Genomic DNA, 14,912 nt, shown 5'->3' on the forward strand with positions numbered 1-14,912 from the left:
TACAAATAATGAATTGTTTATACTGCTTTATATACTATATGCTGAAATAGAAATACCATATTTATATTCAGATTGATTTATTTTATAATTATATGGTAAAATGAGAAAGTAAGCAATTTGTTAGTAATAGTGTGCTATGACACTTTTGCATTTTTAGATCTGATTTTGTAAGTCAGTAGTTTTTAAGTGAGGTGAAACTTGGGGGTATGCAAAACAAATCAGACTCCTGAAAGGAGTACAGTAGTCTGGAAAGGTTGAGAGCCACTGCCTTAGCATATGAGCTAACTGGGTATTCTAAACAATCTGTTCCACCTTACATTTTGCTGTGAAACTGGGAGTACCTTTCCCAGACCTGAGGAAGAGCTCTGTGTGGCTCGAAAGTTTCTCTCTCGCCAACATAGGTTGGTCCAATAAAAGATATTATCTCACCCACTCTCTAGTATTTCCTTAGTAATTTATGTAGTTACTGGCGGGAGATGTCTGTTTAGTATTTTAAAGGATCACTTTGTAGGTATATTTGTAAAGTTTGGAATATTTAAACCTGTGAATGTGTCATTTTTATATCCAATTTAGAACTCGTTGTCGTAATGCTGGTCCTGTATCACTGTCGGAAAAGAGCATCTCCCAGGTTGCAGAAATATTTAAAGCAAGAGGTCACTGTCAAAACTGTGACAAACTCTTTGTAGATGAAAGCCAGATCAACCAGCATAGCCATGCAACTCAACACAAAGTTAAAATTATTACTACAATGGAAGAGTCCATCTTGATGTTTTGCCATATTAATGAAAGAAATAAAAACCCATCTCAGTTGAGGCAGATTATAAATCAGTCAAGATCTTCACTCCTTAAGAGACCATTGACTTTGAGTGAGCCTGTCTGTAAAAATGAGTCTGCCATTTCAAAACGGAAAAAAGATTTAGAAGAAAAAAATCAAGAGGCTGGAGTAAGCCTACATCAAGACAATACAGGCAAAATAAAAGCCTGGTTCTGTGAATGCCTTCTGAAGTTTTCTACTGAAGAATCAGTTGAAAAGCACATTTTGTCAGCAAATAGAATCTGTCACAAGTGTGGTGTATGTGGGAAGCTTGCTGAAAACTCAAGCATCATCCGTCTGCATATGAGTCGGTTCCACGGAGGAGCACACTTAACTAACTTCATTTTCTGGTGCCGGGCATGCAGTACAGACCTACTCAGAGAAGAGAACATTATGGCACATGTGACTGAATTTCATGGTGGACATTCTTACTATTATGAACAGGAAGCTCTAGAGAACGAGCCTATGGCATCCTCTTCTGACACACTATGCAATATGTCTATTAAATGGAAAGAGCGTCTTCCTAGCCCTGTGGATCAGTCCCTTGAGAGAAGTCCTATTTTAGGAAAATGGCAATGCTGCATTTGTGAGGAAATGTTTGAGTCTGAAGACAGTGTTAAACAACATTGTATGTCTTTAGGAAGCCATCAGTTTCACAGGTATTGCTGTGGCTTGTGCAAAAAGCATTTTCACAAAGTGGAAACACTATACCGACACTGCCAAGAGCAGCACAGTCATGAGATACAGGTTAAATATTTTTGTGGCCTTTGTGGTGATCTCTTTTTCGATGTTGAGGAAGAATTTCTAATCCACTATAAGAGTTTCCATAGCACAGATTACATATATGTGTCTGAAGAGTCAATAAAAAATAAAGACGACATTATACTATTAGAAAAAGGTGACTTTCTAACCTGTGGCTGCCGGGAAGAGTACATCTCCAGAATAAACAGAAAGGAAGATCACCGGAACTGTCAGAAAACCCTACTGGAAAAAGGCAATCTGTGGTTTCGCTGCTGCTTCTGTTCAGCAACGGCACAGAATTTCACAGACTTGAATGACCATCTCAGCAAAAGTCACACCCCAAGGAAAAGCCATGAAGAGATGTATGTTGTGAGATGTGGTGCATGCAACAAAAATTTCCACGATATTGTGAGTGCCCATCAACACTATCATGATAAACACTGCTTCTTGCAAAAGCCTGATATAACACATTTCAGATCAGAATCAGAAAGCAAAGTCTTCAACTTTACAGCCAGTGGTGCTTGTGTGGACAAGAAGCCTGATAAACTAAAGTTTCCAGCAAATGTAACTAAAGTTCAAAAAAAGTCAGAATCTCTTTCTCTAAAGAGAGAAGAAGATAGAAGGAAAGAAAGAAGTGAGAATAAAACATGTTCTGAAGAGCATGGTGAAGAAGGTATGTAGAAATTATGGCTTTAGTTTGTTTTTTAATGCACAATAGGAAAAAATTACGGTTGTAATATGCTCGTATAGAAATTGTTCAACAGAACATGTCAATATACCATGCGCCTATATCCAGTCTGTACATATGAAATAATGAAAACTTAGTTATGTGTTTAAAGTTGTAATTTTAGTGAGTTTCTAATGCCAAATCCCGAGAACTAAAGTTGAACTTTTTATTATTAAATGCTTTATAAAATCTGTTTGTACAATGCAAATAATTTACCAAGACTCTGTGGACCATGTGTAACATGGAATTCTGTACTGACCACAGGAATTAGCTGGAACTGGACAGCAGTCTTCAGATGCTGCTCTTGCTCCTCTTTTTCTACTCTCAATCACCCTTTCTATGAAGGGAGAAGACACTCTAGTAGTAGGTAAAGTCAAAGCTAGGGAAAATCACGTGGAAGCTGTGACAACCACATAGCAAGAGGAGGTAGCTTTTGACTCCAAAATGGATGCCATTCAGGAAAAGCATTCCTTCTACCCAACCTGGTGTACATAAGCAGCCACTCGTAACCTGCACCACTACTCTACCCTGCCTACTATTAAGTGGTGTTTTAAAATGAGCAAACAGCTGGTGTCCCAGTGGGAGATGCCCTTGGAGAGACTTGGGCCCAGAATCGCTCATTATCAGATAAAAAGGGACTTGGGAGCACTTGGTATCACTTAAAAATTCCCTGTCATCATGAAAAGACCCAACAGTAAAGGGATCCAAACAGATTCCTATCAAAATCCTCCCTTTGGATAAGGCAAATGGTTGCAATGTGGAGTCCTCACAGGGAATAGAAGTCCTTGGAAGACCAGAGTGGGTAAAGAAAGGTCTCCTATGAGAATACAAAGTAAGTGTGTGTGTGTGTGTGTTTTTTCACTCTCACATGCACTCACATACAGTGATGCTGGGTATCACAGCCTATTATTAAGGTTGCCTCATGCTTTCTATTATAAGACTGGTTTCATTTGCTTATAACTTTTGCCAGACTATAATCATTTTCACTGAAATCCTGTACAGATTGTGCGCCTCAGGCTGAATTTTTCTGACAAATTATTCTGTAACTGTTTCCAAGCATGAAAGCTAGGGAAAAGTAGTTTGTGGCCATATTAAAAAATGCTGGCAAACTTTTCCTTAAAATGCCCCCATGCTTTTGAGCAGAGACTTGAAATGTAGTCAAGGGATGGCCTTTTTGTCAGGAATTTGCCTTTTTCTGTCCCCATGAAAATCTATCCAAATTTAGACAATTTATAAGCCATTGCACATGCTCAGTCAACACTTGATACTGGGTCAGAGCTAAAATCCCCAGAGATTATTTGCACCGAGCATGCTCCAGCACAGAGCCGAAGAGGGATAAGCAGCATTTCCTGGCTGCTCCAGTCCATGATGAGTCCGTGTCCTGACACTTGAACTAAGAGCAGGAGACTCCCATGCTGTATCCATGCAGCGTGGAGGAGGAAGTCACCTGAATCAAATGCAGAGAGGACAAGAGCTGGATCTGAGGATGAAAAGTAGTAAATGAGACAAGAAGCCTCTGGGGGAGAGAAGACTGATACTGGGAGCCAGAGAGGGAAATATAGGGATGGGAGAACAAGGGGAAGTTTGGGACTGGCTGGGCAAGAAGGCTGGAACTAGGAACCAGTGGGGTGAGACACAAGCAAGATAGGTCTGATGAGCCGTAGTGTGGAGTGGGAGCTGCGACTGGCTGGGCTAAGAGATTGGAACAAGTACACAGTGGGAGTGGGGGACGCTGAAACTGGATGAAGAGTTTATGGAGGGAGACTAGGATTGGAGGCCAGTGGGGACAGCGAACACGGGTATGGCGGTGGGTCAGGGAAGAGAGAGATCAGATGAGAAGCCAGGATAGGTGACTTGGGACTGGCTGGGCAAGAGAGAGGAAGGGGAACAAAAAGATCTGGATGGTGGCGGGGACGGTGTGGCTTGGCAAGGAGACTGGGATGCAGAGTCCAGATGGTGAAACTAGGATGGGCTGGACAGGAAACTGGGCCTGTGATGGGAAGCCTGAGGAGTAACTAGGATTGGCAAGGGGAGGAGACTTGGTCTGAGACAAGGAGCGAGGACTGGGACATGAACAAGTTGGAGGGGACTGGGCAGAAAGGGTCAAGCTTAAGGGAAAGAGGTATAAGAGTCTGTGCCCCTTGGAGCACACTCCCCTGCAGAGCCTGGCGTGGAACCCAAGATTCCAGAGTTTCTCCTTTCCTCAGCTTGTCAGCAAATATCAGTAAAACCTGTTGGCAAAGTCTGTGTCATCTCCCTCTAATAGCTGATCCACATAGAGAATGAAAACATACTACAGCTGTCAGTTATTCTGTTAACTTATGTGTCAGAAGTCTGTGCAGTGGACTTTAAGGTTCCAACCTGATGGCCTATGTGGGTGTCAAGATGAAGCCACATGATGGAATTTGGTTTTGTGGTTTTTAATTAGCTTTCTGTGGGTGATTTCCTGTGGTAAAGGGACATTAAGGTTGCAAAGTTAAGCACTGAAACATTAGGAAATGCTAGAATTAAGGCTATTGCAACCTTTGTTGGGCCCGTTTGTGTGTTCATTATGATAAGGTCCTTTATTACATGATCACACACTGTGCTTGACTTTCCAATCATAATAATGATCCTTTAATGTAGTTTTTTGTGTGTAATAACTTGACACAGCTTATATTATTAGCTGCATGGGTTTTTCTTTGCCCACTAAAATGCGCATTCTATAAATGCATGTTAGATATTTTGTTATAATATGACCAACACTCCCTGTTCATATGCCATATCTTTGCTGATCATGGAGTTGGCCAGTTGTTAAAAATTAATTTCATTTTAATGTGTTGTGTTGTAAATTCTAAAACTAAATTGGATGATCAACAGCTTAAATGTCTTGTAGGAAGTTTGATAGAGCATAAAAAGGGTATATTTTATGCTTTGTGAACAAAGTTCCATCTTGAACTAATAGTTATAGTTATTACATGCATCAGTTATAGAATCCTGAGTGTGGTTCTCTGCCTAGTAAATTTACAGATTACTAAAAGTTACCTCAAGTGGTTAAAAAAATTGCTATGAAAATAATTACATTTGGTGATCATACTATATTTTATAGTTTTAAGAGTTTTTGCTTAGAATTTCTTACAGAATAGCAAATTATGTGGATTTCTTTTGAAAGCACAAATGAGCTTGGAGATGTATAGGTTGAATAAAAATGGAGGTAAATTTAAAATATATATTCTTATCCATTTGAAGACCGTGAACTGCCAGATTTTGACTATCTGCGCACCATGACTCACATCGTGCTGGTGGACTTAGACAACTGGGGAAGGTTTTTCATTCATCTGCCAGCCAACCTGAACCAAGGGACATTTGTTTGGGGCTTTCAAGGTAAAAGTTTTCTAAGAAAATAACAGAGAGGGCTTAACAGAAACCCATATAAATACACTAACAGCATCCTAGAACCAGACTGGGCAAAGAACAGGATCCTCGTTGTAGTCCAAAGTGGACCTTCTATTGCATCAACATGGTGTTTACAAGGCTGTCACCTATAGAAAACTAAGATGATGGGTTCTAAAATACTAACACACAAACACACTTAATAAAGAGCATTCCTGCCTGTTAGCTAGAGAACTTCCTTAAGAGAAAACGTAAATGTTAGCTAACCCTCTCATACTGGAAGTTTGACTTCTATGTATAACTTAATTGTGTAGCTGAGAGCTGTGAAAGGAATGATAAAGAAAGTGGTTTGTGGGATCCCTCTTGTTCATTTCCACAATTCACACTTACCAGTAAGGGAGCTCTTGACTCACAGCATTGCATACTTGTAACTTATTTAAAATATTAAAACTTTTCTTGTACTCAAGTTGGTGGTTGTGAAAACTCCAGAATGTGTGCATTTATGTGAGACATAAACTAATATCTGATAGATACCCCAATATATTAGGCATATGTTGACTGTACATATTATATAGTAACTATAGTGAGGTCCCTTATTTGAATAATGTATCTAATATATTAATATTTTCTTGTGGAAACCTCTGATTATGACCCTTGGATAAGTTGTGTTAAACACTTCTTGTGTTGGGAGGCAGCCTTTGATGCAAGATGTACCTATTTATGCTTATGGAAACTATATTCAGACTTTCTTCACTTCTGATCCTGAGAAGATAACTCTTACAAAAACTAATATTAGAGGCACCATACAGATATAGTTTACCCCATACATCAATCTCTTTTAGAAATATAGAATGGTATTTAGTTTAGTCAAAAAAATAAGATGTTCAGTTTTTCAAACCTATTGGTTTGTTTCGTCATTTTTCTCTCCTTGAACTGTTTGACTGCTGTTGCTTATGATGATGTGGTGGCATGCATCTTTTATTCTTTGTTGCTTAGGAGGACACAGTAATTGGAAGCCTCCAGAACAGTGCAAAATCTTTAATTACCTTAATAAGATTGGATGTTTCTTCCTTCATCCACGCTGTGGTACCAGAAGAGAAGCAGCAGACTTTGCACTCTGCATGCATGTAAGTCATTGCTCTATCAGTTTTTGTGGTCTGTTATTTTTTTGTTGGTGTGTATGTATGTTTGTGTATAGTAAAGTACATTATAAAACAGTCATGATGAAAATTGCCATAATAAAACTTCAGATGAGAAGAATAGATTGTGGATCTGACCAGAGAAAAAGGGAAATGCATTATGAATATAATTCTTAAAGGGGGACTTCTTCTGCAGAGGAGTTTTCTGTTTCAAAAGGCTACCTGGTAACTGAATGTTTAGTTTAATGTCTCCCTCACCCCCGCATAGGCTGGCCGTCTGGATGAGCACCTGCCCAAACAAATTCCTTTCACCATTCTCTCTGGAGACAAAAGCTTTCTAGAACTGGAGGATCAGTTTAAGAAGACTCAGCGGACAGCTCATATCCTAAACCCTCATGACATCGATGGAGATATGATGTGTGCCTTACTAAACAGCATTTCAGATACTACAAAAGGTAGTACATAAACAATTAGTAGAATCCACCCAATAAAAAAAAGACATCACTGCTGATAGCAACGGCTATACTGTTACCCATAGTGTTTCTTTAGTTAGCGTTCTTATTTAATGAATTGATCTACAGCTAAAATTGCATTTTTCACTAATATGATTCTTAACTGGGAGGCATGAACAATGAGAAAAGAGATAGTTCAACATATCCTAGAGATTGGAATTATGGACAAAAAATAAAATTTACTCAACTTGGAAAAACACACACACTAATACATCTGGAAGGAAATGGTCTGGGATACAGATAACAACGGACTGGTAACACTGCCTATTATTAAGGTTGCCCAATGCTTCCCATTATAAGACCCTGTTTTCAGTTACATATTACTTTGCCCAACTTTAACCATTTGGGCTTACATTGTACGTTCTGAGTGTAGGCTGCAGGCAGAATACTTCTGGAAAACTTCAGCCGAAACAATTCAGCCAGCTGTTTGCAAGAATGAAACTAGGTGAAAATATTTTACCCGTGTTTTAAAAAAAAAAAAAAGTCTTGAGACCTTTTCTTTAAAACGCTTTTGGCAGAGACTTGAAATTTGACTGGGGAGTGGCTGTTGTGGTTAGAAATGTGCCTTTAGCTGTCCATGTGAAAATCCACCAGTTGGCACATGGTCAGTAGACTTTTATCACCTACGACTTCCAAAGATTCACTCGGTCCTCTCTCAGCACTTGTGCTGAACTGAATGCACATGCAGCGTTCCCACTGAGGAATTAGGAATGATTTCTCTAGTCCAGGGCTATGAAGGCTCAGAAGGACTTTAACTGTAATTGCTGCTCCTAGCTCCTCTGGGCCAGGGGGGACTGGGGCTCTGGAAATGAGAGAGCCTTTCAAATCCATCCAATTTGAATGCAGAGGGGACAAAAGTTGCATCAGTGTGAAGGGAGGAGAGAAACTGGGAAGTTGGAGGGAGAACCTGGTACTGGTTGGTGAGGGGAGTCTAGAACTCATTGAGTGTGGAAACTGGGACTAGGAGCCTGTGGGCAGGGGGGACCTGTAGCCAGTTGGTTGTGGAGGAGGAAATACAGAGATCAGACAAAGAGGTGGGTAACTGGGACACGTTGGTCAAAGACTGGGAAAAGGAGCCAGGGAGGGGTGAGGTAGAAGACTGAGATTGGATGAGGAGCCAAAGGAGTGAGGCTGGGGGGCTGGGCATTGCTTTGGGGGGAAGGAGACTGATAGGACATGCTTGTGCAACTTCAGTTTGAGAATAGTTCTGGGGTGTTTTGTTTGAATGGGCCTAGGTTACCAAGCAATCCAGATCGTTGTATATGAATGCCCTGCCACAACTCCACTAATCTTTGTCATGCTGAAATTTTATCAGCAGTGATTTTATATTTACTTCCAGATCATTAATGAAAATGTGGCATAGCATTGGGTCTAATGCAGATCCCTGTGCAACTTCAATAGAAACACCCACATTCAATGATGATTCCCCATTGACTTCTTTTTGAGCTGTGTCAGTTATCCAATTCCTAATCCATTTAATGTGTGCTTTGTTGCTGTTGTAAATTGATAACTTAATCACAATGTTGTGTGGTACTAAATCAAATACCTTACAAAAGTCTAAATTTATTCCATCTACACTGTAACCTTGATCGACCAAACTTGTAATCTCATCAAAGAATGAAATCGGGTTTGTTTGGCAAGACCGATTTTTTTTTCCCCCCCCATAAAATAACGTTGACTGGCATTAATTACATTCTTCTCCATTAATTCTTTATTAATCAAATCCAGTATCGGCTTTTTCATTATTTTGCTCAGGATTGCTGTGAGGTTAGCCCACCTACTTACAAGGGTCATCCCGCTTACCCTTTTTGAACATTTGAAAACATTTGAACATTCCAGCATTCTGGAATTCCCCTGGTATTCCAAGATTTATTAAAAATTTAAAGAGATCTCCTCAGCCATCTCTTCTGACTCTTGGGTACAAGCTATCAGTACCTGTTCAGTTTAAAACGTTTACCTCTAATAGATGTTGTCTAATGGACTGGAAAGTTCTTCACCCTCATGTAATACAGGTATATCATCCTGCTTCTTTTCAACTACAAAACAGAAATATTTATCGAACATTTCTGCCTCGTCTCATCATTAACAATTTTACTGTCTTCCTCTAGTAATGGTTCTATACCATTGCTATGATTTCTTTTGTTCATAGCAATGTACTTTTAAAAACAGCTTATTGGCCTTAGCCCTGCAAGCCAGAGATATTTGTCCTGACGTCTTGAGCTTCCTTTCTCAATTTTTTTGCAGTTCAAAACAGTTAACTTCTCATTTATAATCATCTTCCCCTTTTTTCCATTTGTTATTAAATATTCCTTTATTTCTAATTGCTGCCTTCACTTTGCTACTGAACTAGGATGGGCTTTTAGCCAAAGTTGTTCTCTTGGTTGTGGAATTTTGGCTCTTTATCCTTCTAATAAACTCTCCTTAGATAATTCCATTTTCATTCAGAGTTTTCTAAGTTTTTTCCTCCCAGTTAAATCAAGGTAGCAATAAACACCAACAAGAAAACCCTCTCATGCTATAACAATGTCTAGCTGGTGCAGGAGGATTCCTATTAAGCAGCTATCTCTGTCAGTCTACAGAGACATCTGGTGGCTCAACTGGAGTATTGCTGAAGTAATGAGGTTATTGTGTGTGTGATGTTTTGACAAGAAGCAGCCGTGGACTCATGAATACATTTGTCCCACATCTTTCTCTGAGGGCCCCATATTTCAATAACCAATGTCATTGCTTCCCCTTGGAACAGCCACAGCAGGTAGGGTTGTATCACAGGAGACAGAAATTTTGAGGAGAGGTGCATCAGTGGGGAGGGTGGCTAAAAAGGAGAGAACAAATGTGGTGCCAGCTTTCTTTTTCATTTGTCTTTGTAATTAACTTTTTGGCACTAATAGTAGGGATTTCCAACAATGCTTAGCAACAGAAAGTCTTGCTAACTAACTTCAGAACATTCAGTTTAATCAAGTCAAACACCTACAGTTTTCTAGAACAGTGGTCTCCAAACTTTTTTGATCACGCACCCCTATCAGTAAAATTTTTTGAGCACGCACCTCCTGCCGCGCCAGCTCTAACATTTTTGCCAAAGCGCAAAAAAAAAAAAAAGCCGCTCAGACTCCCGCCCGAATTGACAAAGCAAAAATAAATAAAGCGCTCCTCCTGCACACACCCCACTTTGGAGACCACTGTTCTAGAAAACCTTCTCATGACTTATAATTTCTCTGTCAGACATGAAAAAAATCTTTTAGTAACTGGGCTGGGTTAAGACACTACTACAAAAATATTCTCATTCCATTCCTTTGATTGTGTATTATACAATTTGCATAATTATAGGGGAGTAACAGACAACTGGGAATAATAGTCTCAATGTGTTGTATTTCTATAACCCTGTTATAAACTTGTTCTAAGAATTGAATCCACAAGGAATATTACACATCCAAAGTAACTTGAGTATTTTTCATACAGTAACGTCTTTGTTGTCCTGCTCAAGTGTAGCTGTTTAAAGTGTTTTATTGATATGAGTAATAGAGTTCTACCTTCCTAAGTTTGAGCTGTTCGTATTTTTTAATTATCTTGTTTTTCATCAGCCTGGGTTAGCAGCTGCCAAAGCAAATTTTCCTTGAAGGGCGGGGAGTTGAGGGAAACAAAGGATGTGTTGGCTCCTAAACTCATGAAAATGCTTAAATGACTGAAGAAGGCAATTAAAAGACTGAAGGCCTTTGTCCTTCAGATAGCCATGCAGCTTCATCTCCTGCATTTCAAAACCTAGAACATGCTGGGGGGAATTTGAAAACTGTTGTCAAAAAATTATACTGTAAATGTCTGCTGAAATAACTAGTTAAATATAGGGAATTAGGTAAATATTTTCAAAAGCTAAAAGGTTTAACGAGGTTGAGAGAGGATGCTCTCCCTTTAGAGGTCTGAACTATTCCTGTTTAAATACCTTTTCTCTAAAGGTGAGTGATGTGTAATCAATCCACACTTCTGGATTCATGTTCATCATATGACTTTTTTTTTTACTATTTATGTTAAAAATAACTTGTGTTGTGTGGTAACGTCCATTGCACTCACAGGGCAAGATATATTCCCTGCTCCAGAGAACACAATCTGTTTAAACATCTTTAGCATGTAGATGCTCTGTACATAAATTAGGAACCACTGGTTTAGATACAAAAGTGTAAAAAACCAAAAATAACTCTTCCCCACCAAACCCCACCTCCCCCAAAATTTCTCCCCTTCCTTATCTTATAATGCTTCCTAAATTAAGTAAGTCTCAGTAACTCTTCCAGGAGGAAGGGCTGCTTCACCTACATTATTGATGGAAGGCCTGTTAGGGAAGGCTGAAATGTCATTGCTGCAGTAACGTTATCCAGGCTGCTAAAGGGTTACAGTGGCTCAGTGCCTCTGTTCTTGGAGCTCTGATGTTATCAGCACTAGCAGATAGTGCACACTGCTAATTCAACAGACCTCAGTGTTGCTCGTAAAGGAAGACCATAGGCAGAGTTTGGTGACAGAGGCACTTGGACAGGTTTACTGCCCACAGGGCACATCCCAGCATCACATAGAAGCTACAAGTACACTAACACATGAGTGCCCATGGCAAGGAGGAGCTCAGCAGCGGGAATTTCTGCTGTCCCCTCGGCCACACAAAAAGTTAAGGTGAGGTACCCTGACATTTACAGACTGAGACAAACAACTTATGTACTGTATTACCTTAGGTGTTTCATGACATCTGCTTTTTACCTCCCCTTGTACCTTGCTTCAGATGTCCCGGGCAAAACATCCTTATTCATCACTTCTGTCAAACCCTCTTATCTTGTGTTAGGTTAGGATGTACCTGTGCTAATCTTTTGGAATGTGTTCATATGCATATCCAGTATCTGTTGCTTCTTAGGAGTGCCTCTGTTTTATCAATGCTAGCAGTACCCTTGTCAAATGCATGTATCAGTCTGTGAACTTGTAAGAATCTGCTTTAATACATGGCCTGATTTTGGTTCACAGCATGGCCTGACTTGGACTATGGTTCAGGCCTAAGGTCTTGCATCAGATCTCGTGCTCCATGCTCTCCCCCTCTCTCTCAACCTGTCCTAGGTAAAAAGGCATGTATTGCCATGTGAAGGCAACTAGATTGATGCTCATCCTAATCTTTAGGATTCCAGCCTTTTTGATTAATCCAGTTTTCATGTCCCTGTTGATCTCAACTGCTTGTAGTGGGATTCATAGAGAATGAAACCATTTCTGAGATATCTTGACTCTTGCCCATGAGAAAACAGGATGCTCAATGGACCTGGAGGTTGATAGAGAACAAGTGTAGCACATGAATGCTGTTGTGATATTTGTCAGTCTTCTCTGCCTAGAAGGCAAGCTGCTGTGTGTAGAACTAAGTGAAGTTGTTGCATGACCTTCTGTAAAATAAGAGTTCATGGCAACAGTAGGAGCTCAGGTCTGGGATTGTAAAACGGCAGTAAGCGTTGTGTAGAAGCCAGCTATACAGAAAAAATTCTCTGATCAGACTCTGAGGACAGATGATGTCTCTTAGTTGTGGTGTCAGAGCAGTCGCAGGCAATCAGACAAACTTCCTGTGCTGCATTTATTCCAGTTAAGGGTAAATTTTCTCCCATTGGTAGTCCAGTCTGTTGCCTTCCTTCATTTGTGTTAGATAATCACGGGGGTGATTGCAAGAGAAGGGTATTGCTGCTATTATTTTTATTAATACTTTTCCTTTATTTGTATTACCATAGTATGTAGGAGCCCTAGTCATGGACCAGTACTCTGTTTTACTTGGCACTACAAAGACAGTCCTTGCCCTAAAGAGCTTTCAATCTATGAATAAGACAAGAGGCAACAGATGGATACAGACAGATGGGGGGGAGTACAAGTGCATGTCTACACTACAAAGTTATGTTGACCTAAGTTCGGTCGGCATACAGCCACTGCAGCAATTAAGTTGCTTTTGCACGTCCATGCTCTGCTCCTTGTGGTGCTCCAGGAGCATTTGTACCAATTGTACTGTCAGCGTGGGGCATTGAGGTATGGCTTCTGAAAGCTAGTAACAGTTGATGTAAGCAATGCAGCGTTTACACTGCTGCTGCATCAACCTAACTACATCAACATTGACTCTACATCTCTTGTGGAGGTGGAGTTAAGTCAGCGTAGTGGGGCAAGTTACGTCTCTGGGAGTGCAATTTTAGTGTAGACACGTAGGTGGGTTGAGGTAAGCTGCCTTGCATCAGCCTAACTCTGTAGTGTAGACCAGGCCCAAGGAACAACAAGACATTATTTGTCTGCATGATAGACTGTGATCTCTGCACACTAGCAGCCTAACTGCTGACAAGTTTTTGTAGGCAGAGATTTGAAGAACAATAATGAGGTTGTTTTATGGGGTCTCTTCCCAAATGTCAGCGATAGCAAGGAAAAAGCATAAAGGTGTTTTGTTTGAAAATTTAACAAGTGAGCAGTAGAGGCTGTCATCATGGGCCAATTGAAGGCAGGAGTCAACATTTTGTTACTGCATTGAGAAATAATATGTAGGGTGGAGATAGGCTGTGATGAGAGCCTTGAAAACTAAGACACATTTAGGTCTTCTGATTAGTTTTTAATCAATAAACACAGATAAACCCCAGTAAAAAAAAATAAATCGGTGTTTATACAATACATACTAGGAAAACACTGAAAATGGTTACTTGTATCTAAGGGCTTGTCTGCACAGAGCAGTAATGCAGATTGCAGGGATAATTGCTAAAGTGCACTAATGTGTTGTTCATTAATCAATCCATGTAGACTTTGCCGGTGCGCGTGAAAGTTTCTCTAATGTACTACATTAAAGTGCACTAAGTTTGAAACAGTATATACTATGAGTAATGTATGTAATATACATTATTCATTACAGTATATACAAAGAGAGCCCCCCCAAAAACCAATATTTGGATACAACATAAAACTCAAAAATTGCTAAAAATAACACCCCCAAAAGGAAATTAATAAAACCCCCAAAACAGAAGCCACTATTAATTTGCGATAGGGAAGGGGGAGCTCATTGGAGGGATGTGAAGAAAGGAGTGACATGGTCAAAGCAACAGAATAGGAGAATGATCTTTGCAGAAGCATTCTGAATGGATATGAGCGGCGCAAGACTGCATTTGTTAAGGCCAGAGAAAAGGATGTTACATTAATTGAGATGAGATTATGAGCATCTACATGAAAGTTTTAAATGGGTGGTTCCATAGGAAAGGCTGTATCTTAGAGATGTTGTACAGAAAGCACCTGCAAGATTTATACATAGCCTGGATGTGAGGACCTAAAAGTTCGAGTCAAAAATGATACCTTGGTTACAGGCCAGAGTGACAGACCCGATAGTAGTGGTCCCACAGAAAAAGAGATGGTGTGGGTGGGATTCAAGGGAAAGATTGAACACTGTTGCGCTTGAGCTGACAAGTAGACATTCACAAAGAAATGTCAGAGAAAGGCAATTGAGCTTTTAATTAGGACAGAGGGAGACAGGACTGGAGAAGAGAGGTACATCTGCAGGTAGTCAGCATAGAGATGGTAGTTGGATTTGTGAGTAGAGGTTACAGAAAGAGAATTGTAGCAGGAGATTAGAAGGGGACCAAGCATAG

At 40.0% G+C, this 14,912-nt stretch overlaps 1 protein-coding gene across 6 annotated transcripts in view; it reads left to right on the forward strand.

Moving 5' to 3' along the window:
* Positions 1-14,912, forward strand: part of ZNF451 (zinc finger protein 451) — a 76,739-nt gene that overhangs the window by 43,875 nt on the left and 17,952 nt on the right. For all 6 annotated transcript variants that reach the window (XM_045009609.1, XM_045009610.1, XM_045009611.1 and 3 more), the window contains exons 10-13: positions 574-2,228; positions 5,511-5,645; positions 6,651-6,781; positions 7,062-7,248. In XM_045009609.1, the coding sequence (XP_044865544.1) occupies positions 574-2,228; positions 5,511-5,645; positions 6,651-6,781; positions 7,062-7,248 (2,108 nt within the window). The remainder of the gene's footprint in view (positions 1-573; positions 2,229-5,510; positions 5,646-6,650; positions 6,782-7,061; positions 7,249-14,912) is intronic.

Source organism: Mauremys mutica, chromosome 3 (genome assembly GCF_020497125.1).
Source record: "Mauremys mutica isolate MM-2020 ecotype Southern chromosome 3, ASM2049712v1, whole genome shotgun sequence".
Taxonomy (NCBI): domain Eukaryota; kingdom Metazoa; phylum Chordata; order Testudines; family Geoemydidae; genus Mauremys; species Mauremys mutica.